General features: G+C 48.1%; 9 protein-coding genes across 9 annotated transcripts; 2 read left to right on the top strand and 7 right to left on the bottom strand.

Annotated features, from left to right (window-relative positions):
- Positions 1–1036: 1036 nt before the first annotated feature.
- On the top strand, positions 1037–2333 carry N7508_000366 (SGNH/GDSL hydrolase family protein; the record flags this gene model as incomplete). The annotated part of the gene is made up of 4 exons (XM_058458451.1): positions 1037–1149; positions 1206–1338; positions 1405–1544; positions 1685–2333. The coding sequence occupies 4 exons, from the start codon at positions 1037–1039 to the stop codon at positions 2331–2333; spliced, it is 1035 nt and encodes a 344-aa protein (XP_058324673.1).
- A 356-nt stretch (positions 2334–2689) lies between these two features.
- Positions 2690–5283, bottom strand: N7508_000367 (DEAD-box ATP-dependent RNA helicase DBP2; the record flags this gene model as incomplete). Its single annotated transcript, XM_058458452.1, has 5 exons — positions 2690–2907; positions 2960–3088; positions 3618–3725; positions 3778–4973; positions 5240–5283. 5 exons carry the CDS (start codon positions 5281–5283, stop codon positions 2690–2692), a joined length of 1695 nt encoding a protein of 564 aa, XP_058324674.1.
- A 762-nt stretch (positions 5284–6045) lies between these two features.
- Positions 6046–8086, bottom strand: N7508_000368 (uncharacterized protein; the record flags this gene model as incomplete). The annotated part of the gene is made up of 9 exons (XM_058458453.1): positions 6046–6170; positions 6227–6442; positions 6499–6607; positions 6656–6721; positions 6784–6934; positions 6993–7537; positions 7590–7672; positions 7721–7902; positions 8034–8086. 9 exons carry the CDS (start codon positions 8084–8086, stop codon positions 6046–6048), a joined length of 1530 nt encoding a protein of 509 aa, XP_058324675.1.
- A 287-nt stretch (positions 8087–8373) lies between these two features.
- On the bottom strand, positions 8374–12963 carry N7508_000369 (DNA-directed DNA polymerase alpha catalytic subunit POL1; the record flags this gene model as incomplete). Its single annotated transcript, XM_058458454.1, has 5 exons — positions 8374–9354; positions 9406–10146; positions 10195–10755; positions 10804–12522; positions 12577–12963. 5 exons carry the CDS (start codon positions 12961–12963, stop codon positions 8374–8376), a joined length of 4389 nt encoding a protein of 1462 aa, XP_058324676.1.
- A 5376-nt stretch (positions 12964–18339) lies between these two features.
- N7508_000370 (uncharacterized protein) lies at positions 18340–18522 on the bottom strand (the record flags this gene model as incomplete). The annotated part of the gene is made up of 1 exon (XM_058458455.1): positions 18340–18522. The coding sequence occupies one exon, from the start codon at positions 18520–18522 to the stop codon at positions 18340–18342; it is 183 nt and encodes a 60-aa protein (XP_058324677.1).
- Positions 18523–19654: 1132 nt separating this feature from the next.
- On the bottom strand, positions 19655–19864 carry N7508_000371 (uncharacterized protein; the record flags this gene model as incomplete). The annotated part of the gene is given in 2 exon segments (XM_058458456.1): positions 19655–19729; positions 19742–19864. The coding sequence occupies 2 exon segments, from the start codon at positions 19862–19864 to the stop codon at positions 19655–19657; spliced, it is 198 nt and encodes a 65-aa protein (XP_058324678.1).
- A 1003-nt stretch (positions 19865–20867) lies between these two features.
- On the bottom strand, positions 20868–21689 carry N7508_000372 (40S ribosomal protein uS9; the record flags this gene model as incomplete). Its single annotated transcript, XM_058458457.1, has 4 exons — positions 20868–21158; positions 21281–21352; positions 21559–21581; positions 21644–21689. 4 exons carry the CDS (start codon positions 21687–21689, stop codon positions 20868–20870), a joined length of 432 nt encoding a protein of 143 aa, XP_058324679.1.
- Positions 21690–22065: 376 nt separating this feature from the next.
- Positions 22066–22786, top strand: N7508_000373 (mitochondrial 54S ribosomal protein uL13m; the record flags this gene model as incomplete). The annotated part of the gene is made up of 3 exons (XM_058458458.1): positions 22066–22086; positions 22176–22536; positions 22656–22786. The coding sequence occupies 3 exons, from the start codon at positions 22066–22068 to the stop codon at positions 22784–22786; spliced, it is 513 nt and encodes a 170-aa protein (XP_058324680.1).
- A 413-nt stretch (positions 22787–23199) lies between these two features.
- N7508_000374 (urate oxidase) lies at positions 23200–24237 on the bottom strand (the record flags this gene model as incomplete). The annotated part of the gene is made up of 3 exons (XM_058458459.1): positions 23200–23324; positions 23402–24048; positions 24101–24237. 3 exons carry the CDS (start codon positions 24235–24237, stop codon positions 23200–23202), a joined length of 909 nt encoding a protein of 302 aa, XP_058324681.1.
- Between the last annotated feature and the right edge of the window lie 325 nt (positions 24238–24562).

Consider the following 24562-nt stretch of genomic DNA (forward strand, 5'->3'; position numbering starts at 1 on the left):
TACCTTCATGGACTTCCAATTAACCTCAATGTTAGTCTTACCCGGATCCTAGAGTTTGTCATGTCCTGAAACACTAAATGCAATCCACTGATAGCCTCATAGTGGGCCAGGTAAGCCCAAAGCTTGACGTTAAGCTAAGCACGAGCAACGATCTTGCAAATCAGAACCCTAGGGAAATAGCCTGCGGAACTAAGGAAGAGCATTGACACCGGTTGATAGATCACACTTAGGTCGAATCTGGTAAGGTCTATAAGGCTGTGTAAACGTTGCTACCTAATACCTCGCCCCACCTAGTATACATTCTTCCGCTACTATGTTTTGATTGACAGTGAAGTGATATCAATATTTGCGCATATCAATGAACATGGCATGATGCTACCTAAATTGTGTGATGATAGTGATACGGAATTCGACTTTCTTGATGTGACTCGGTGCAAACGCCTTGTTTAGACACGTCTAGTCATCCCTGGTTGTTTGCTTGCTAGGAGGACCTAAAGTCCACAATGAGACATAGAAGCAGGTTTATTGAGCTAGACTCTAGTTTTTCTACGTTTGTGTGATAGACCGTTAGAGGTCTATCAAGAGTACCTTCGTCTTCCAACCAGATATATCTAGATCAACAGCTCTACCCAAAAATGAGACTTGATTCCCAACAAGATCCAATTCTTCGATAGAATCTTTTGAGAAACACTATTTTTCAGGGAGCCTCGAGACCAAGCAGCCTCTAAGTGATACATGTCCCAGATATATTCCGCTTTATGACCAACAAAAACAGGATGGAGCGCTGTCCAAGGATCCTCATCTAGACCATCCTTTCCAGTCAGACTTTCAAACTTGAGCTAACTTGAAAAACGTTATAACTCAATGTCGACGGAAAAATTGATTCCGTCAAACCTCAGAATTTCCCCGTAGAACCGAGTAATTGCGGGGTTAAAGTAATGAAAGATCAATATATAACATTCCTAGTTAGAAAACATCAACGCCAAGTAAAGAAACTTCATTTAATCTTTAATTCCTGGTATAACTGATCACCGGGATGCTTCGTTTAGCTACATATACCCTAGCGGCAATCTCGAATATTCCACTCGCCCAGGCTGGCCCTCTATCAAAACAGACATCCAAATTTGACTGGTCATCAACAAATGCTGTGTGAGTACGAGAAAAAGCCTGACAAACAAAGTGATAACCTGACTCGAGATCTTAAGGATTGCTTTTGGTGATTCCTACACCTATGTACAGGGAACCCAGGGCCGCCAGAACTTCAGTTTCATTGGAGATCAATTCGATTTTGCCTATGATACGGAAACACTGTTGTCTAATAAGATAGTTCAGAATCAGGTGAGTAGATAATATATTGTCCACCTTATTTGCAACAAATGAATGATACTAGCGCTTAATATATAGACGGGAACCGCAGAAGGCGGACCAAACTGGATCGAATATCTCACAGATTGCGGCGTCAAAGACGGCCTAACTTCCCCAAAGAGCTGCGAGAAACAACTCTGGGATTTTGCATTTGCAGGAGCCGACATTTCAACCGAATAGTACGTCCAAACCCCTCACTTCCACCTACCATAGTTCTCAACAGTCGATATCAACCCCAGAGACTGGGAACCACCAACCCAAGAATGCAAACAAGAGGAACCCCAAAATATACCCAAATTAAGACTAACAAAAAGACCAGCATACCCCTACACCACAACTACACCCTCTCCCTTGAAAACCAAATAACACAATTCACCCAATACGGCCACCCAGCCCTACAGAAAAACAAACAAACGACCAACCCAAAGGAAACCCTAGTAGCAATATGGATAGGAATAAACGACATAAGCGACAGCGCAAAATACCCCGTCCCCTCCTTCCAAGAATTTTACAAAACCCTAACAAAATCCCTCTTCGCCTCCGTCGAATCTCTCTACGATCTCGGGTACAGAAAATACCTGTTCATGAATTTACCACCGTTAGACCGGACACCTGGAAACCAAGCTGATATTAATCCGAGTCCGAATGCCACGCAGGTTGCGTGGTACAACCAGGCGTTAGAGACTCAGGCGGATGCTTTTGGGGCTGGGCATGGAGATGTCGAGGTTAGGGTTTTTGATGCTCATTCGAGGCTGGCTGCGATGCTTGATGGACCTGCGAGGTATGGGATTGTTAATACTACCGGGTTTTGTGTTGGATATGATCAGCCTGATATTGAGGTTGAGTATTTGAAGTATGGGTGTCCCGTGCCGTTGGAGGAGTATTTTTGGTTTAATTCCGGGCATTTGACTAGTCACGTGCATCGGGTTTTGGCTGAGGAGTTGGAGGGATGGCTGAAGAGTAAATGAACTGATTTTGGAAAAGAAGAAGAAGAAGAAGAAGAAGAAGAGGAGAGGAATGGGTTCTAGTTGGCACATCTACAGAAGAGGAAGATTTGAATAATATCATTATTGCAGAGTGAGTCTGATTCAGAAACTCCCGCGAGCTTTGTGAAATGAACTTTTAATCAACATGTATGATTGTCGCAAGGTACCAAGCTTAAGTGGTAAAGCAAGTCCAAGCCGTGACAGGCTCCCGAGCCTGGAACCGATAAAACAAGTAAAACTGTCTATGACATCGAAAACGCCGCCCGAACCGAATTACGCAGGGAATCGAGAAAAAAAGAGTCTACCGGGACAATACAAGCTCGTCAGCAGCGAGACATCTACCAGCGACGGTTGTTGCCGAGGCCACCAGCGTTAGAGCCAGTGAAGCCACCACCACCACGACCACGGCCACCCCAGCCTCCACGGCCACGGCCACCCCAGCGACCACCGCCGCCGCCGCCACCACCGCCGTAGCGGACCATCTCGGCAAGACGAGGATCAATCTGCTGCTTAGCCTCAGTGAGAATGGTGACCAAGTCGCGAGCCTGCTTAGAGTCTACGAGAAGAGTTAGCAATTGAGCGAAGGACAAGACATGGAATGAACTTACTGTCAGTCGTGAAGAAGGTAATGGCGGTACCGTTGGCACCGGCACGACCAGTACGACCAATACGGTGAACATAGTCCTCCGAGTTGTTGGGGTAGTCATAGTTGAGCACGTGAGTAATGTCGCGCACATCTTTTCAAGAGAGGGTTCGTTAGCAAACACAGAACATTAGTGGGATTATAGATGAGGATGGCCATAAAGGACCCTTTCTCAGTCGTGCAGGACTTGATGCGTCACTGCTCTCTTCATGGGCCTCCTTGGAAAATCCGAAAGAAAGCGAGTCCATGGGAAGGTGGTGAAATCGTGGTCCTAGAGTAACCTTGGAAATGCAGCCTTCAACAGTTCAAAAAACAGCGTTGAGGTGTGGAAAAAACCTCGACTCTCCTACAAGTCTGTCACACAAGAAATGGAGAATCAAAGTCAGGCCTGAAATGCCTGCTGCTGTGCTGCACTGTGAGTCCAAGGTCCTCCTGGTATGAGAACCAGTTAGGATGACCAGATGTGCCTGGACAAGGCGTTTACACCGAATTACTTCGAGAGAGTTGAGCACCGTGCCATTGTCATCACACAATTTGAAACACGGGTGAGTTTTCTCAAGGGCCCCAAGGGGGGATAAACAGGGGAGAGGGGAAAAGGATGGGGGGATGCAATTTGTTCATACCGATACCACGGGAAGCCACATCAGTGGCCACCATGATGGGGCTCTTGCCCTGCTTGAACTCGTTCAGGACCCAGTCACGCTCGTTCTGCTGCTTGTCACCGTGGATGGCTGGAGAGAATGTTAGTACTGAATGTATGCACCAATAGCCTAGAAAACTTACAAAGCGCGGGCCATCCATCCTGGCGAAGGAAACGGGTAATCTCGTCAGCGATACGCTTGGTACCAGTGAAAATGAGACACTTATTGGCGCGGTTCTCCATGATCTTCTCAAGGTGCTTGATCATCTTGTCGCGCTTCTCGAAGTCGGAAACGACCTCAACAATTTGGTGAATGCGGTGGTTAGCGGAGAGGTCCATGGAGCCAACGTTGACCTGAATGTAGTCGTTCAGGAAGTCAGAGGCCAGCTGGCGGACCTCCTTGGGCCAGGTAGCAGACCACATGCAAGTCTGACGGTCAGGGCGAATCTGGCCAATGATCTTGCGAATTTGGGGCTCGAAACCCATGTCCAGCATACGATCAGCCTCGTCAAGAACGAGGTAAGTAACACGACGAAGGTTGGTACGGCCAGCCTCGAGCATGTCAATGAGACGACCAGGAGTGGCAATGCAGACCTCAACACCACGGGAGAGGTCACGAATCTGAGGACCCTTGGGGACACCACCGTAGACACAGGTGTTGCGAATGCGGGAAGACTTGCCGAACTTGGTGATTTCGGCCTGAATCTGGACAGCCAACTCACGAGTGGGGGCCAGGACGAGGACAATGGGGCCGTCACCTGGGGCGAGGAGGGGCTGAGCGTTGATGTGGACAATAGCGGGAAGACAATAACTCAGGGTCTTTCCGGAACCAGTCTCGGCAATACCGACGACATCACGACCAGAGAGGGCCATAGGCCAACCCTGGGACTGAATAGCAGTGGGCTTCTCGAAGCCCTGGGCCTTGACCTCGGAGAGGACGTACTGGGGGAAACCAGCCTCATCGAAAGTCTCAACGGGACGGGGAACGTTGGTACCCTGAACGGCCATGACCTTCTCCTTGCGGAAAGCTTGGATATCCTCCTCAGAGCGCTCGCTAACATCGGGGTGCTCCTTGTAGAAAGACTTTTCGAACTTGGGGAGAGAGTTCAAGTCTGAAAGGTTAGCAGGGAACAAATAGAAGTGAGAATAAAGGGAAAGCTTACCCCAGTCCTGTGTCTTCAGGCCAGCGCCGAGGTTGGACATGCGGTCACCACCGGCACCACCGCCGAAACCACCGCCGCCGCCGCCGTAGCCACCTCCGCGGCCACCACCGTAGCCACCGCCGCCGCCGTAGCCACCACCACCGCCTCCGGAGTAGCCGTTGTCACCTCCGCGAGAGCTGTAAAATGAGAGTCAGTAAGGTTTTGGTTCAACTTTGAATGTGATGTATTGCCTGTTTCCCGGAAGGATATTTGTTTTCCGGAAGACATGGGCGCGGAGAACCGAGACCATAGACGACCAGTACCATGAACACCCCAGTTTGATTCTCAAAGCTGCCAGTTGCAAGCGTCGGCTCAAAACCAAGTCGCTTGTCAACAGCGTCAAGAATCTGAAAAGAGCATACGGAGCAACAAGCCCGAAACACAGCCTGATGGGAAAACTTACCGGTAGGAGTTGTCGCGCGAGTAGCCGCCACCACCGTACGACATGATGAAATCTGTGAGGATGGACTGTGTAATGAAAAGGGAGAAAGAAGAAGTTGATCTCAAGAAAACAGAAGATCAAGTCCGCAAGTGAAAGGGGATGAAAAAAAGAAGGATGGAGGAGGAAGAAAACTGCCAGGGGAGAAGGCGCGAGAAAAAAAGTTGTTATCGGCGACGAATGGGGCCTAGCGTACTTGCTTTTTCTTCATTTTCTGCGCCTGCCAATTCACGTGATGAGTCTGGATCGGGGGCTAACCGCCTGCCTAATCGGGACCGATTAGAGTTTTAAGAATGCTTAGTCGATTGCTGATTGGCGCGGTAAAAAGCGGTAGAATCACCCATGGAAAGGAAGGGGCAAAGAGGCAAAATCCTTGATGGCAAATCGGAGGTGAATGAGATCGTAAAGTATAATTTGAGGAATTGTGGTTGATTACTGAGAAATTTTGCATAGAACGTGACATAGGAAATGTGAAAGACTCACATTAAGAAAGTAATCGAAAATCTACAAATTCAAAGTTAGAATTTAGATACAAGGTTGAGATGAAAAGCGCATGGAAGCATTCTAGAAGCTGTATGGAAGCAGATCGGAAAATTACAACTTCGAGATCACAATAAAGCACAAGCACTGTGGCGAAATGGTATTGTCGGCATAATGAAGATAGTAACACCCAACTACTCTCAACAAGTAGGAAGGAGCACTTTGTTCTGGCTGCAACGAGCAAGATTAAATACAGTAAGAAGCCTCTCATGGAGGTATACATTGTCTATCTACTCCTTACCTCCAAGACCCATGTCCCAGAACCGAATCTCCAAGTCTGTAGCCCGGATGAAGATCTTGATGAGCTCTTCCATGCGACTAGGTGACACCAGTTTCATATGCTCCTCGAGCAATGCTATAATAAGGAATGATTCAGCTAAGGTATCGCTCGTCAGTCATAAATCAACGTACCTGAACCCAATCGTACAGCCTCGGTATAGTCCTCCGCAACATAGTTCTCAATCCATTTCCAGTACTTATTGCCTTCTCGGATGGTACCTTCTTCTGTGTAGAGTCTGCGTGCAATGGCACCGTATCCGATCAAGCAGGGCGCGAGTGCCATTTGAAGGGCTAGCCAGTCCTCGGATTGGCCAACGTCCAGGATGTATCGACTGTACGCAGTGCAGGCTATGGATCCGGGTGTTAAATATCTGAGATACATCAAAGAGGTAGAGGGAGCTTACCGATGGTTTCGGGATGACTTTCCATCTCCTGCTTTGACAGGCCGAAGGAGGCACAGTAGTCAATGTGCAATGCCATTTCCCGCTGGATGTGCAGAACGATTTGGGCGGACTGAGATGCAAGTTAGACTGAGACCATGATAGGCACCGAATTACATACTGCTGCTACTGAGTCCATGGTCTTAGCTTTGTATGAGGCCAGTGCATTACTGCGGGCAAATTGAACCTGCAGGTTTAAGTTTTGTTAACAAAGGGACCCTTCGAAGCACATAGAAAAGGCGATCTTACCAGATAAAGATAATCCTGAACAAGGTATGCCTTGAACCGGTCGATAGGCAGAGTACCCTGGCCCATACCCTCCACAAATTCGTGAAGAGTGAACTTCTCCCATACCTGTTGCACATCGGGGCGATCAAGGACATACTCAAGGAATCGGCCACTAGATTATTCAACAGTCAATATCCCTGATCAAATCGTTCACAAAGGCGATCACATACGGCGCAAACGGCATGGTATAAATAGAGTGGAAATGGTTGATAGGTCCACTTCCTTTACCCAGGTCAGTGCTAGTCTTGATACCAACCTCAACGAATCGAACGGCACTGCGAACAGCTCTGATCATGTCCTTTCCTGAAGCGAGATTTGCAGCGATTGCTGATGCAAGTGAGCAACCTGTGCCATGTGTGTTTTTGGAGACCAAGAACTCGGTCTCAAACAAGGTGGTCGTGGTTCCATCAAAGAGAATATCCACAACAATAGCAGCCTCCTTTGGTTCTTGAGAGATCTTCTTTTCTTTCGTCAGAGGTAGATGTCCACCCTTAAGAAGGACTGCTTTAGGACCCAAGGAACAGATCTTCTTGGCGAGCTCAATCAGCCCCAATAGATCTGTCGGCTCGGGCGTTTCAGCACCAGAATCCTTCAATAGAAGCAGTGCTTCGGGAATATTAGGTGTCAGAACTGTGGTCAAGGGAAGCAACTTTGTTCGCAACTCCTTGATAGCTTTCTCGGGTAACAATTGAGAACCACTGGTTGAAATCATGACCTATTGATTGTGGTTAGTCTAGACGACATATCAACAGCCAATTCAAGCATACCGGATCAAGAACAATAGCTGGGACTTTGTGAGTCTGTAATGTCTCCGCAATGACATCGATCGTCTCTGCAGAGGAAAGCATGCCTAGCCAAGTCATCAATTTTGCTCTATATCGGTTTCAGTCTGACTTACCCAATTTAACTACATCAGCACCAACATCCTCCAGACCAGCATTGATCTGTTTCCTGACAAATTCCGAGGGAACGACGAAAATGTCTTGTACGCCCAGTGTGTTTTGTGCCGTCAACCCAGTTGTAGCAGTGAGGGCATAAACACCATGGGCTGCAAGAACCCTTTGGTCTGCCTCGAGGCCACTATGAGATGTTAGGATTGACTTATATAACGTAAAACAAGATGGAGTACAAGGCCAATCAGCGGGTTGGGGTGACATGATGGGATACTGCTATTTTTCTCGTACGAACTTGGGGGACCAGGGTAGACTTACGCGCCGCCAGAGCTGTCAGATCCAGCAATGACCAGAACTCGATTGGCCGACATGATGCAGAGAACCAATCAAAGGAGGGAGGGAGTTGCAGAGGAAGAAGTGAAGCACGTCGGAGTGGGGGATGGGGAAGAATTGCCGATAAGATAAGAGAGATCTACAAAAGGTTAAGCCGAGCTTTTTTTTGAATTGAATTGAATTGAATTCCGACGAGCGCAGTTGTAGTCACACTGTAGCAAAGAGAATTTGGAATACAAAAAAACAACACTGAATTATGCGAAATTGTCATAATGCTTGCCCAGAGACCCCATCCCTATTTACATCCAAATCATAGCCGAAGCATTTATTGTAACATGAAGCGGAAGAGACCATCCATCTCAACCCATTGCCGTCCACACTTCTTCAAGTAGCTGTCGACGACACCCTTGATCGTACCAAATCTTATCCGATTGAATTCTACAAGGGCGGCGATGCTGTCCTTCTTCTCCCCCGTCTCCTTCTCCGCCGCACTCTTGGCCTTGTCAACATCCCAGAGACCCGCAAAGTAGAGGAGCTGGTTGTAGATCTCCTTCTCGGAGTACTCGTAAGACATGCGACCCAGACAGCCTTCTGCCCGACCACGAGGACCGAGACAGCGATGTCCATACACACTGATTTGGCGTGTGCGGTTTCCACATGATGAGTCGTCGCAAGCCAACCACCCTTCGTAGTATCGTGAGGTTTGTTCACGGATCTGATTCTCCAGCTGGGCGACAATGGTCAAGACTGAGAAGGGTTTCTGGCAGCGCTGGTTGGGGCAAACAATTCCCTGAGAGGTGCACATGTGCGATGAAGCTGCCAGACCCTCAAATACAGACTGTTCTTTGCAGAATCGACATCTCAAGTTGAGTCGTGTGGAATCAGCAAATCGAACAGAGTCTGGAATTTGAGATTCAAGTGGGAAGATCTCGGCGTTTTGCTGGTTGTTCGAACTGGAGGTGTGGATTTGGTACTTGCGAGTATCAAGACCCAAGCATTCAGCGAGGCGGACGGCATCCGTTCCAGGGATTGGAGCGCAGAGACGCTCAATAGGAGGGAATATTTGCTTGAGGATGTAGAACTCGACGTCTGGCTTAAGGCCCGAACCTGCCTTCAGCACGTCCTGCGGGCTGTACGACCGCTTGGCAGGCGGCAGAGACGAGGTTTCCGAGTCTCCGTTTGTCACAATGTATGAGATGACGTCGTTAGGCCGAACATTCTTGCCTCGGGCAATGTCACGAAGAGCAACTTGTGCTGGAGGCATACTCTCCTTGTTGGGGTACTCCTGGGGTCGTTTCGAAAGTTTCTATCAAGGGGTTAGTAATGGAACTGAGCAGTCATGGTCTTCATCACGAACCGTGTAGATCACATATTTCTGGACAGGAATGGTGTACTCCTTCATTCTGTCGGCAAGCTCGCGCAGATACTCGTGAACCTTGTTGAGGACGATTTCTTGATCCTCGCCAGACAGTATCTCATTAAGAAGCTTCGATGAAACCTCCTTCGAAAGGGCGCAGTATTCACGTCGCTTCATATCAAGACCCTTGACCTCAAGTTTTTCGACATATTTGCCATCTACCTCAGTCAGGTTGACAGCAGCGTACTTCTTCTTGGCATGAAGCAGGAGACGACGGAAAACATTATCAATGTCGATCTCCAGAAGGCGGTAGCGCTCGTTGACTGATTTCTTGAACTCGTCTCCAACCTTGAGAGCATCACTCATATTGTCCATGTTAGTGTTGATCATGACTGAATCCGTGTCGCCATAAATGACTCGCAGTTGCTGACTTTCGGCTAGTTCCTTGGTGTTCCTCAGAATTTCACGTCCCTTAAATGTGGTGAGCATAGCTAGTGGGCGAGCATAGAAGCGACTCTGTGTGTATCCCAAGCATCCGTACATGGAGTTTGCAGTCAGCTTGAAGGCCATTTGTTTTGTGTCCCACAAAGCCAGTTGTTCAGGCGTGGCTCGCTTGTCTTTCATCAACTTTTTCACTTCGCGTCGACGGCCAACCAAAGTTGCAATCAGCCGAGGAAGCACGCCTTGATCCTGGTCCGAAGAGGGAACATCGGGTACTTTTTCTTCATTCTCATTTTCGACCTGTTTGGTTAGCATGAAGGGTATGGGATGAGGGTGAATCAAGCTTACCGAAGCTGTTCTGTCCACCGTGGTGAAACAAATGTTGTACTCTTGGATGATACTGGGATACAGACTGTTGAAATCCATAACCAGAACAAATCTGTCATAGAGGCCCTTTTCGGGCTCAAACACGAGACCACCTTTGAATTTGTCTTTCTTTTTTTTGTCGACCGCTTCTTCTTCCTCGCCATCTTGCATCATCTTCTCCTCCGCCTTCTGGAGACGGGAAGAATACTTGTCAGGGCAAATGTACTTGTTTCGATGGAACTCATGGAGTAGAATGTACTCGTTTCGCTCTGCGCGTGTGCCGCTAAGTGTACGTGCCCATGAGTTACCAGCGATGTTAGTCAGAACCTTTGTGAGCGGCAGCATTTGAAGACGCAGGACTAATGCCGCAATGAAATATGTATCTGTATCACAATGATTGACGAAATTCATGAGGCCTTCCTTTGTAGTTGCCCAAGTCTTCAATGCGGCCTCAGTATCCAACTCCTGTCGCACGTGGCCTTGGCCAAGGTAGAGTTGACACATCTCAGTCAGACTCCACGATTGGCATTTCATCATGAGAGACTATCTCTTGTCAGCGTTGTCATCTAACCAGTCCGTAGGGAGCATTACCTTGCCCATATCGTTGGCTATGTCACACATCAATCTTCCGGCAATCAACTGCCTTTCCGCAAAGAAGTTGCCGCCCTTGTTGAAGTTCTTAGGCCAATCTCCACGTCTGAGCCGACCAATACGGTGCCAGCCCGGTGTCTTCTTCTCGCGCATTCGGCTAAGCAGAATACCCAAGTCGACATCCTGCAGCTGGTGACCCATGATGACATCGGGATCCATCTTCTCAAACAAAGCAAGGAACTTGCTGAGCAAGAACTGCTCGGACCTTTCCAAAATCACCGTGCCACGTTGTTGTCGCGCTTCAGCTTCGAAGTGCATTGGATAGGAACTACCAGCAGGTCGCATAACAGTGAATGTCTTACAGGGGAGTTTCTCGGGGGGAGTAGTATCAGTGAGAGAAATGTCCTCGTACACTCTGGCACTCGCCACAAGAATCTCCTGTTTGTTCTCTTTGACATTGAGCTGCGTACGGAAAGCGAGACTCATGAATGTCAAAGGCGGGGTGTCCATATTCTCGGAATCTGGAATAGGACTGATGAGGGCTGGTTTAGTAGCTTGGCATTCAAATTTGCACCACGATGCATTCGTGACTGCAGCAAAGTCGGCCTCTTCAATTTTAAGCCAGCATGGGCCCATGATGTTCTTCCAGAGAACAAACTGTTCAAAGAGGGAGGTGTTGGTACCAAAGACGTTGGAAAAAGTCTCGCCTTTGGTCTCCATCGGTAACGCGGTTTTATCGTAAGGGTAGAGTAATTTGAGATATTGTGCCTCTTTCGGGACACCGGGCATTTCGAATGCGTACTTCCGCGTGCATTCTTTGATCTTGTGCATGCCAACTTTGAGCTTGGACATCATTTCGTCGACCTCGGTGTAGACGTCTTGCATGTCAACCTCCTCTTCCGTTGCGCGTCCATGCTTGTGTCTGTATTCCCGAGGAAGAAAGTAGAGCTTTCGCAAGATGTTGTCGACCTTGACGAAGGCACTGGTGTAGGACCCATTCTGCTTGTTCTTCACCTTTCCAAACAAGCAGAGACTACCGTTGACTTCGGTGTAATCCAACCAGAAGATGCGCAGGCTACCATCCTCTTCAACTACATCTTGGGCACGCAGTTTTCCGAAGGAACGCATTTCCGGGGCCGGGCTGCTGAGCACATTCAACTTGCTTCGTACGTCATTCCAAGAAGGATCCATGACTTCCGGCATAGACTTGACTGGGGATGAACTGGCCGGCTCTAAGATGACTTCGTTCTTGATCTTGGGGGGTGGCCGGCTTCCAGTCATATTGATGCTTTCTGTCTTGACGCCGGAGTCGCCTGTTACTTCTGCGACGTCCATCAGGTCGATATCATCATCTTCGGGTTGCTCGGCCTTGACAGGCACAATTTTCCTGCGCTCTACTGCCTTGCTGATTGGAGACGAGGGCAAAATATCACTCATAGGAACATCATCGTCGTCTGGCATCGGGAGTGGGCCATCGTCGAGGTCATCGGAGTGCAGTGCTTGGTCCTTCATTGGTGAACTTGGCATGTCGTTTTCGTCTCGTGGGTGAGCCTTCTCGCGGCGACGCTTTTCAGACAAAGGTGGAGAGAGAACGCGAACTTTGCGACGGGCCTCTGATTTCACAATGTTTCGAGTGGGGGCTTTGTTCGATACGACGTTGGTGTCAACTTCTCCGAGTAGGTCGGCCATGAATGCATCGTCCTCCGCAGTGGCAACAGGCTAGACGTACCCTTAGGACAAGTGTTTCTAAGTCAACGTGGAGGGCGCACTCACCTTTGGTTTGGGTGCGGAAGAAGCAGCCTGTCCACTGTTGAAATACTTGGAGATGCCATTGTTCATCTTCTCCTTTCGCTGCTGCTCCTCATCGCGCTTTCTCTTGGCAGCTTTACCTCGTGCGGGTAATTCTGCGCTCTCATCGCTGGCATAGTCTACTGTTTGTTCATTCCACACTTCTCGGCCATCGTCTGCGTAACCAGCACCATTGTCGTCGACGACAAAATCGTCTTGGTCGAGGCGGCTGCGGATGACCTTTTTGTAGCCATCGTCATCGACTTCATCGTAAATGTCGCCCTGGTCTTCGATCTCGTATGTTGAAATTCGTTTTTTTCCTGAGGCGCGAAGAGCCCTCAGCTCAGCTAGCCTGTCTGGCTTAGAAGGCATTGTTTTTAGTGATTGAGTCGAAGTCGACTGCCCATCAATCAGGATTGAAAGACAGAGATCGATATGGGGATCACAATCCTTGCGGGGAAAGGGAGGACGAAAGGAGAGTCACGCATTTGATTCAGGCGCGTGCACGCGTTGTGTCGCGTCCGCGGCCTGTAATTAGATTATGTCAGCAAATTAATTACTCCTGCAACCTGAGGCACTACTCCAATGTATGCCTGAGGTGTCAGACTTTCAGCACTCGTGCCCTGGACGGGAAATTGTTCATCCGGTGCCAAGACCATTTATCGGACTTTCTTTAGTCCGTCTATCGAGCCCTAACGACTTAGGCCCCTTTTCACCACTAACAGATGAGTGTATGAACAGCCTTTCAAACCTGGTGCTACAGGCATTGAGGGTCTTAGAAGATTCTCAGTCGTTCGATCCAGAGACCTATATACACACATTGTGTACTAAGTAGGCATCTCTCGTTTGGCGCCGGATAGAGACATGGAGCTGGTTGCCGTAGTATATTTAAAATCTGAGATACAATAGTGAGACATGTTGGTTCAAAATGAGTAGTAGGACGGCTGAGCTTTCATAGCATGAATCATACCAATGGCAGGTGTCTCACTTGGTCTAGTAACCGGAGATAAAGCCTAGTACTTACGTGTGGGGTTTGGTGGACGGGAGCAATGCATTTTGTCCACATATCACATTGCACAGACGTGAATTGAGGAACACATGAGTGTATATGGGGGTGAAAACTTAAATTCCATGGGAGATGTCTCAGATAAGTCCAGAGCCGCATACCACTTGACGGTAGATAATAGTTGTTCAAATCCTTGTACTTCGCTACGCACTACGGGAATTGCTAAACGTTAGTGATTTATTTTGACCCTGATGGAAATTTTGACATGATTATTATGATACTTTGCGGTGGGGTGCTTCGTTTATAGTTGTAATACTGTTGATCTCAAACTCAATCTTTGAACGTGAGTTGGTTGACCGTCGTAGATAACTGGGTTGACATTAACCAAGCAAGTAGACCGCATTTCTGTAGCCGTAGAGTGGTTTTCTCAAAAAAGCACCTGTAAAATGGTTCTTTTGATTGGGTAGCTCACTGTCGCCTCGACGATGTCGTGGGTGTCACGGTCTTTCCTCAACCTCTTGCGATGAAAAGTTTCCCATGAACACATCCATCTTCACTTCATTAATTTTCTTCTTTCTCATGAGATCTACTAAGTCATTGTCATCAATCGCATGGATTCGAGGTTTTCGAGCAAAATAACCACCCAGTCTACCGTTCCATGATCCTGAGGCCTTGAGGTCTTTCGAGCGATTGACTCGTCATTCGCCTCACCATCCCACTTCAGTACGCTTCTAACGTATTACATGAAGAGTTCAAGTACTCATCTCTCTCATGAAGCCTACCTTGCATCTTGTTGTCTCATTGAAGCTCGAGGATAGCATTTCTGGAGCACCTTTCCCCATATCGCCTCTTCGACACGCTCCAAATACAACCAAATGAGCCGGCCGGGATCAGTGAACACAGACAGCAATGGATTTTACAATTGCTTGGTTATATATCTGGGTTGTGGGTTGTTGGGACAAAAGCTAAGTTGGTGTTGAGGGACCTTTCATCTTATGCCCGACTGGGCGAGTGCTACCCATCCATCTTATACCCGCCAGGACAGGGCTCCCCATTCAATTTACACGCTCTGGAAACAGCTCAAAGGCTAACTCGTGGAACAAATTCTCTAGATTTTACGTCTTTTTTCCGGTATGGGAGCCCTCGAGACACCTCTCAGACCCGACATACACTTGCTGGTGATGAATGGACACAATCTCAAGTTGTTGAGTCAAGTTGATCTCTCCTTCTGATACACTGTATTACAGTGCATTCAGTTCAGATTACTTTTGAACGTGAGAAGAGGCCCCAATTGCGGGTATACAACACGGGCAAAGTTCTCACGCTTCTGGTTGATCCAATTGCGATATGGCTGTCGTACAGTCCTTGAGTCGATGACAGGTTGGTGAAAAAGGCTGGGAGTATCCAATCAATTTCAAAACATCCTCCCGCTTATGCTCATATACTGACAATTCTGTTTATCATAGATCATCTACCTATGTATCGCCAGACATACCTCAACGGAACTACCACAGGGAACAACCCCGCTACAGTCTGCAACGCCGACGATGAACTGAGACAATTTGATAATCGAACGCCCTTTATGCACTGTTTGTTGGATGCCAGGTATGTTCCTTCATCTTTGCTCTACAATTGATCTGGTGATGCATTAATTTGTGACTACTGTGGGCCACATTTTCTCTCTTTTCTCACGTCTATGATGAGGTTCTTTATACAATATGAGCTCTTGAACTGGCTCACATCCGTGTGGGTTAATATGATGCAAGAGAAGAACATCTGAGACGACGCCACTACGTACAATCATTGTTCGTCTTTCTGGTTCCAGGTATGTTCCCTCATCCTACTTATTTGGCGATGCACTGACTCGTACATTGATGAAGAAACCTTCTATCTACACAACAAGCTACTAGATTGGTGCATGAATTGTGTGAGACCTGCACAAAAGTAGGCACTCCTACACGGCCCCCCCTCCTTTTCACGTTCTATCTATCACACGCACTATGATGATGAAGTTCCAAAGCTCAGAAAAGGACTGTGCTTGCACTTGTCTTAGCACTTTATTGTGCGAAAGTGATGAGTCAAAATACAGATACTACATCTGATGTGCTGAAGGACCCATGGGGGCTCGGGTCGCTGGAAACATACTACCTGATCCGAATCCAAAGAAGAGAAAGAACTGTCTTTATTGACCTAAACTCCTGGCGCTCTATGCAGACCCATTGAAATACCCTCCTCCCCCCCCAAACTTTACCCTCGGTGGCTCTGTCACGACTTGTAAAGGTGTCTTTCAATTTCTACGGTACGTCTCGATGGTACACAGCTGTGGCCTTTCAATTTGAAGATAACCCCAGAATAAAAAGTTTGATCTCTGAAAAAGCCGAACCGAGGATCAAGTCTTCCTAATCGAATGGAGTACACACCAGGAATCAGACTCGCTATACTCACGGTAAGAGCAATCCCACCCATCAGACGAACTTGTTGATTTGGGACCCAATATTTTATGATGACCCCTATGAAAAGAACAATCCGAGGGAGAGCCACTCATATATATGGGTGACTCTGGACCGATGCTGATTCACTTACACTACACACCTGAACTGTCATTTTCAAACTGAAACATCCGAACACAATACTTTCAGAGTTATGCTGTCATTCTTCTCTATTCTAGGTATTCTATTTCTTTTAGGTCTCCGCTCCCGCCGATTACCACGACGTGAACCACTCCCATTGCACTTTACGACATAAGCAGAAGATCCCTTGGGATAAAGATTCAACCCCTCGGTGATGAAAAAGAGCTCTGAGGGAACATTATCCCCCATTCACTTGGATTGGATTGCCTAGTGGTGACAAACCTTGATACATGCACTTGCTGAGAGGGGTTTCTTTAAAACGCCAAGTCACCTTGGACAATGGGACTGGACTTTGCTTTTGAACCGGCTTTCATGATGTGTTACCCCATTGGGTACACTGCAAGGAACGAATGAAACTCCAAGAGAAAGACTGACAACATATATCTGCGGGATCTGATAATCAGGGGAACAGAGTCCCCCCCCCTGGTATCGTCGATCAATGAGCAGTAAGGAAGGTTGTCTGATGTGTTTTGAAAACCAAGCCCGCAGCACAATTGCCATTCAAGATCCGCTGCTGACCTTTTGTTTAATCCCAAGGACTTCACTCCGCATCCGTATGTTACCACGATCACGAACACGATACAAATTTGATACACTTTACAGTACGTCTAGTTGATACATGCAGATGGCATGAGATACCCCAGGATGACAGCCAACGAAAAGAACATTTGACTCGAGCCCACTAGGGAGAGAGGATGAAACTCTCGGAATCTAGATCTGGTGGACTTTGATTCACCGTGGAACCCGAAATAATACTACCAACTTCTGTCTGACTTGTTCGGGGTTAATTAAAATGCAGTACTATGCAACATTGTTGCGAAACAACTGCTGACATTTCTGCTTCGATAAATAATATAGGATCATACCTCACAGACCATACGATGACGACGACTTGTTTGCTCGGCTGGAGGTACAACTGGTGCCAGCGGTTATGATGGCTCAGCTTACGACATAAGGGGGTGAATATGGATACAAGAAGCTTGGGATGCAGCACTTGAACAGTCTGCTTGGGATATAACCTCTGTCTGTACTGTCGACTACAGGTGATTGTTCTCTATGGCCATAGTCTGTGTTGATGGTTACTAACTCAAAGACATCCCAGATAACCCCGCAGCCGTCATCTAGAATCGTCGCACATTTGAAGAATCGCGGAGGAGTGTCTGATCTGAAGGGATCTCTACTACAAATTGCTGATGAGCAAGGTTGAAACGATGAAACTGGAGACGGAAGCTAGAGAAGATCTCTCTCATGTGCTGATACCAATACCTTTTGCAATGACGTTCGGGGATGCGAATATGTACGAAGAAAGAGGCAGAGCAAGCCTCTAGTTAGGGCTCAAAGCCATTCTGCTGTATCTCACCAATGACATGTTCGACCGCAACCGCGCAACTGTAATTTCCTTGTAAACTAGGCTGGACTGATGAAATCGGAATATTATGCCTAGAAGAAGTGTATGTGCTGGAGCTAGGGGTCACTCTGCCACAGTGTTTAGCAATATCAAGAATTGGGAGGCAAATGAAGCAAGAAGCGAAATAACATTTATCGCAAGAGGTATGGCAAGCTTTAAGTTATAAAACTTCTCCCAGTCAGAATTGTTTTGGTACATGCATCGATAGTTCACGAAGCCACAGGGTTTGAACCAGTCTTTGTCAAGGAGCGCCTCGAGTGTATCGGCGTTATTCAGACAGGCATCCATCGTGGGATCGCGTTTTGCGGGGACCATTATTGTTGAGAATGTGGGAATGGTTTTCCCGAAATATGGTGGTTTATACGTGGGCGTTGCGCGACGTGAATGGTGGTTAATAGGAGCAGGGAAGCGGACAGCACTCGGGCGGGTGGAAAGGGCGAATTGGCTGTAAAAGCGTGGAAAGTGTGTAGTTCGGAGACATCTTCTAGTAATCATGGGTGTGAAGATCCCTGGCATCTTGTTATAAGATGATAGGGGGGGGTGGTAAGACTGAAAAAGGAAAGCTAGATAAATTAGGGAGTTAGCCATAGTCCAGGGGCACGCAGGTATCTTCCAAGGTTACAGGGCTTGAATTAGGGATCCAGTTCGTCTCCCAAACGCTCTAATACCTCAAATCTACAGGTTCCACGCTAAAATACCTGTGCCTAGATATAGTATACTTCTCCTATCCATAGATTGGTGCAGCTAGAGCCGACACTAGGGTTCCACTGGTAGAATTGTTCCAGGGTGATGTCGAACTTAGTCTCAACTGTAGCGTAATTATCGCTATCAGTAATCGTGCAGAACAAATAGCATCCAGCCACAGTATCTGTGGGCGTGGGGCCCATGGTGGATGTGGTATAGGTGGCAGTTCTAGTGCTAGAAATAAGGATGGGAAATAGACTGAGCAAGAGAGACTTTGGCACGGGCGTCGCCATCTTGGACCTATGAAAATATTAAGTAAACAATCGAAGACTCCAACTTCCGGGGGGTGGAATAAACAATAGTTACTTACCGTATACCACGCTAAATGTCGCGATCTCCATGGCACCCCTGCTGGTGGTGCTGTTGGCTTGAATCAAACTCTCGAGGATCACCAATTGCGGACAGTTTCCCACTTCCCCTTCTCCCCTCCTTCTCATCCTCATCCTCAAGTTTTTGGCGGTGGCGGGCGCGTCATTTCCGAGATGGCTCTGGAACCTTTTATCACCTGAAGCTGCCGTCATAGTTACATGTTTTACAGATAATCAAATTCAAAAGCCTGCCGAGGAGCAAGCATTTTCTAGGCGCGTGCCGTTATTTGACAGTCAGAAAGACAATTTACATGCGGTTGAAGAGCCTCTCATTTTTGCGAGGCAATAGTCAAGATTGCTCTATCGGAAACTGATTATTCTCATACATCGACAAGGGGGAAGAAGGAAATGAACAGAATCCAATAGCTGCTTTTGAGTAAATGAAGAATCATCAAATACAATAGTGTCAAGCAAATAGTCCTCCCTGCCATAACTTTTGCTCTGACTAAAGAGCTTGAAAAAGACAGGCCTGGAATAGTGAAGATTGGCAAAAATATGAGTAATCCTTAGGAAATCTCGATAGGGAATATTTGAACCTTGGATATTCTCGCTTTAAGAGGAGGGACTAACGTCCTTTAGCATCTGTTGGATCTATTACTAGTCGCATTTCTCGGAGATGAGCGATTTTGCTTCTGGTAACTATCTCCGTCTTAGGAATCACTTTGTGACGATAGGCAAGTGTGAAGGCTCTTAGGAATACCTACCAGGCTTCATCTACTAAGTATAAGATATTTTGTGGGTAGGCAAATAAGGAGCCGCGAATACTGTTAAAGCAGTCTAGACTATCTAGTGCGCATGGTCGATATGTCTAGAACTATTTGGCGATATCCAGATCGCTAGAGTTGAAGTCGGATTCCTAGGAGCGAGCGGCAAGCACTATCAAAGATCAAGCGAGAAAAAAACTAGATTAAATCAACAGACTGGATCTGGGATATTCTAGATATTGTAAGCCCAAAAATTGAGGGTGGGATTTTTTCCGCACCTATATAGAGACGGTAACGTGGATGCGAAACCTCGGCCAGTGGAATAGTGGCATAGCCGCATCATAGTAATGCCAATGAATATGGCCCCACTGTGCAGCTAGAGGCGACACAACCAGCATCGACCGCCATGCCATCCTTTCGTTGAGGGGACAACGGTCAAGTGTGTTGGTCAAAAGTTACATTGGATAGGGCTTGCATGGTGCAGTTTATTGAGGCGAGCTACTAACTTACTTAGCTCTCCCGCTTTGCTCAGGTCGCGCTCAGTGAAAGTCAAGAGCGGTTAGTTGGGTCACGCTCCGTGAGTGGGATCGGGATGCTTAGTGAGCGAGTCATCTGGCTTATAGTTATAACAAGTACGTATAACGTTAATTTAGTTAACAGTACTCAGGGAGCAATATCATTGTTAAGGTTAGACTGAGGGGCGTGCTCAGCTCTCAGTAAGCAAAAAGCGGCGAGGGGTGAGCACCAAAACGGAAAGGGAAAGCCAAGACTTGTCAGACATTATCCTGTGTATATGCGTCCTCACTGTGGTTCAGTGCAACTCTAACAGAGGTGCAATGGAAGACCCGTAGCTTTCTACTTGGGCGCATGCAATGCCGTAACCGCCTGGGTAGCTACCTGCTTGCAATATCGCACTTGAAAAGATGCATGCAGAAGACCGCTATACGAGGGAAGGTAAAGGTGAGCTAGTAAAGGTGATCCAAATACCACAATTAAGATAGTTCAAAACCAGAATGAACAAGGAAGATTGAACAAGATAAAACCCAGTATCATTGAGTAGATTTTCCTGGCTATGCTAGGTATTTTTTCCAGCCGTGCAGGACAGCGCCAGTGAAAAACATAGGATATCCATCCTCAACACAGAAACCGGCACAGCAACCAGAGGCCATGTTTCCCAAAGACCTCCAGCCCGGTTCTCGGATCTCATGCACGAGCGGCCATACCGAACAGAAACCGCTCAATACACATTCCCCGGGGATCCTCCCAATCCCATACACACCAGTCCACCAAAGAAGTCATGGAAATGAGTCGTGAGAGAAAAAAAAGACATAAGACAGACACGTTCCCATTTCCTCCCGTTTGTAAACTTTTCTTTTCCCTTTCGCCGCGTAATAAGGTATAAGAGAGAAGAAAAATTTAACGGTAGGACTTCTGGTAGCGGGAGCGGGCACCGCGACCACCGAACTTCTTGGGCTCGGCACGGCGGTTGTCGGCAACCAGGAGTGTGCGGTCGTACTGAGCGAGAGCCTGCTTGAGCTGGTTCTTGGAGTGCTCATCGACGTACTTCTGGTAGTAGGCGACAATGGACTTGGCGATGGCCTGACGGATGGCGTAGACCTGGGAGGTGTGACCACCACCGGTGACACGGACACGGATGTCGACACCGGCGAACTTGTCAACGCCGACGATCAGGAGGGGCTCGTAGACCTAAATTTCGAAGAGTCAGTTTTTTGAACTGGATTGAATGTCCCCGTTGCCATTTGTCGGGTTGTGGGCGAACCCTTTTTTTGCATCTGGCGGGTGGGTATTGGCGTAGCGAATGTGCGTACCTTGAAGCGGAGGATCTCAGGCTGGACCAGAGAGAGGGGCTGGCCGTTGACCTTGACGAGGCCCTTGCCTTGCTGTAAAAACACTCAGCATGTTGTCCAATTCAATCGTGTGTGAACCCCCCCCCAATGTTCGCGCAATCTGTTGTTCGTAGACCCTTTCGAAAATTCCATGTCGACTCCCAATTCTGTCTTCTTCCACGACAACTCTCCATGATTCCTTCCAGGTTTTTCGAAACAACGTGTTGACATCGAGGATGGGGGTAGAGGCGTCTTCATACCTTGCAGTGGGCGACAGCGGTGGCTATTGAAAATTGAATGTCAGCGCACAGATTCATGACCTCGCATCGAAAAATTAGAGCTTACCCGTCTTCTTCTTGCCGAAGCATTGCACACTCGGGACGGAAGCCATGGTGGATGAAATGGCCCTTGTTGTCGACGGGGAGGGGAGTGTGTTGTCGTGGGAGATGGAAAAAGAGATCGCTTGAATTCCCATACACACTGATTTGCCCTTCGGTGCGGGTTTCGCTTAGTGTGCGGCCGCTAGTGCCCAATTAGGCTTAGCCCAACACGAGACTTAGGGCTTGGTCACATGACCGGAGAACTTCGTCGGGCTGGGGAACAACAGTACCGTGAGAGGCCGATCAGATCAAGCGTTGAAACTCGGCCAAACTTGGGTGTTGGGTCTTTCTTGTTGCTTGAGTACTGAAGCGGATATCTGCCTTCATTAACTTTTTCGACTTTTGCCCGTCCCGAACCCCTATCACGCCCTCCGTTATCTGAACAAGATGTCGCAACTCGTTGGCAAGGTAAATAGCTTCAATGCGGAGTCTGCCGGACCCTCCGCGCATGTCCGTTATCATCTCAATGGACCCAATTCTAATAATTGATACTACAGACACGTCTTGCTTACTCGCGCGCATGGCACTATGTCGACGCCGGCGCTGATGAACGCTCCTTGGGCCGCCTGGCCTCGTCCATCGCCCTCGTCCTAATGGGCAAGAACAAGCCTATCTACGACCCCTCGACAGATTGTGGTGACTATGTTGTTGTTGCCGGATGCCACGACTTAAAGACGACAGGAAAGAAGCGCTTCCAGAAAAAGTACTACACTCACACGACGCGGCCGGGTAGCTTGAAGAGCATGACGATGGATCAGATGTTTGCTAAATGGGGAGGTGGTGAAGTGCTGCGCCGGGCTGTGAAGGGCATGCTGCCCAAGAACCGTCTGCAGGACTCTCGTTTGGCTCGTCTTAAGAGTAAGTGCCGGTCTTTGATGGGTAGACTGGAGATGTCCCATTGCCCTCGAATGAAAAGGATTATCTCTCCCTCTGCCCATCTATATCTCCCGGTGACTTTCAACTAACATCCCCTGCAGCTTTCGAAGGTCTCGCCCACCCATACAAGGAGAACATCGTCAAGTTTGGCAACAAGTCCACCACGATCGGCGCCATGCCCGAAGTGCAAGAAGCCTTCAAGGCCGTCAAGCCCACCGAACCCACCGCATAGAGCACAAAGTTTTCTCCTTCTTGTGTTACCATTATCGTCATTTTACAACGCGACCTCAACCGGGTCCGCGCGTGCCTGTATTCTATTCTGCGATGTTATGATCCAACCGCAAAAGCGCATGGGTTCGGAGTCAACCTGGGATATTGCTTTTGATTTACCATCTACTCTACCGTTGGCTTGGCCTCGGACTTTTCTTTTCATCTTCTCCAGCCTGCGGTTTCCTTGAATTGAAATGTAATTATAGCACATACAATACTACATACTAAATAAATTATCATGGGAAACACCTCGCAGGCGAAAGTTATATGATGTACCAGATTGGATTCGAGATAGGGAGTCAGTATCCCAGAGGTATAAGAGCATGAGATATATGTACAAGAGAGAATAAACAAAGTCGTGACCAAATCTAGCATTTACAGCTTAGCCTTCTGGCCAGCGCGGGCAACAGTGCACTTGATAAGACCGTTGGGGTTGGACTGAGGAGCATAAACCTCGGCGTCCTTGCCAGTGTTCTTGAGACCCTTGTGCCAAGACAGATCTATAAGCGCAACGATTAGTCCGGAACCCCAAAGCCTTCAAGGCAGCGGAAAGAAAGAAAAGAGTCAGAAAACGTACCAATCTCAAAGTAGTGCTTGTTAGGCAGCGAATACTCAACAGTCTCAAGCAAAGGCGCAGCAGCGAGAATCTGCTCACCCATCTTGTACATGGTAGCCTGAACACTGGCGCTGACATCCTCAGCGAAAGTCTTGAGGGTAATCTTGCGCGCAGCCTCGTAGGCAGCATTGAACTTGCCAACATCAGCCTTGACCTCGGCCACATTGGCGAACTGGCGCCACTGCCAGTTGGCAGCGACATCAGTGCTGAGAATACGGTCCCAGGTCTCCTTGAGAGTGGTGTACTCGTCACGGAGGAAGCCCCAGAACTGGGAGCCGGTGCTCTTCAGCACGGTCAGACCCTTGATTGCGGAGTTAATGGCGATACCCTTGCCCTCGACGACATCGACTTGCACATCGCGGGTCTCGGCACCGGGCTGGATGAACGAGTGCGGGTGGGGCTTGCCATCGACGTCCATGCGCTCCCAGCGGTGGGTGATGATGTTGACGTGCGCGGCGTGGATGTGGTTGTACTTCTCGACGAAGTGTGTTCCAAGAATGGAACCGAACAGTTCGGGGGGTGTGACGGGGTTCTGGCGGGCTGTGATGTAGATGGTGTTCTTGATAGAGTCGGTTGCGACGATCACGCTGTTATCGGCCTTGGTGTAGCTGCGGAGATGGGTTAGTTGGTGTTGGATAGGGTGTAGACTGTGCTACTGACGAGGTCTCGATGTCGCCTTCCAAAAGGACGCAGACGGTCATCTCCACGACTGTCTGGGTGCCGGTCTTTGCATCGCGCTCGACCTTTAGCACGCGGACATTGTCCTTGCCGTAACGGGCTGGTCCCAATGCGCTCATTTTGAGATAATAGTAAGATGGAGAGATTGAGTAGGTTAGAGATAGAGATTGATGCAAAGCTGTGAGTAAAAAAGAGAATCTAACTCCAGCAGATAGTCGAGTATTTAAATCACATCGCCATCGGGCACCTCCGATGACCGCGGATGGCCGCCCTCCCCGATCTTATCAATTTCTCTATCGTATGGCCTGACTTTCTCTCTCTCTCTCTCTCTCTTATACTGTGTCTAACCTCCAAATTCCACCAATAGCTTCCAATCTCAACATCCCAAGTCAACAAATGAATAAATCAAACCAACCTAAAAAAAGAACAAAATCCATCCCCCAG

This window comes from Penicillium antarcticum, assembly GCF_028974205.1.
Source record: "Penicillium antarcticum strain IBT 31339 chromosome Unknown utg000001l_segment0_segment0, whole genome shotgun sequence".
Lineage (NCBI taxonomy): Eukaryota > Fungi > Ascomycota > Eurotiomycetes > Eurotiales > Aspergillaceae > Penicillium > Penicillium antarcticum.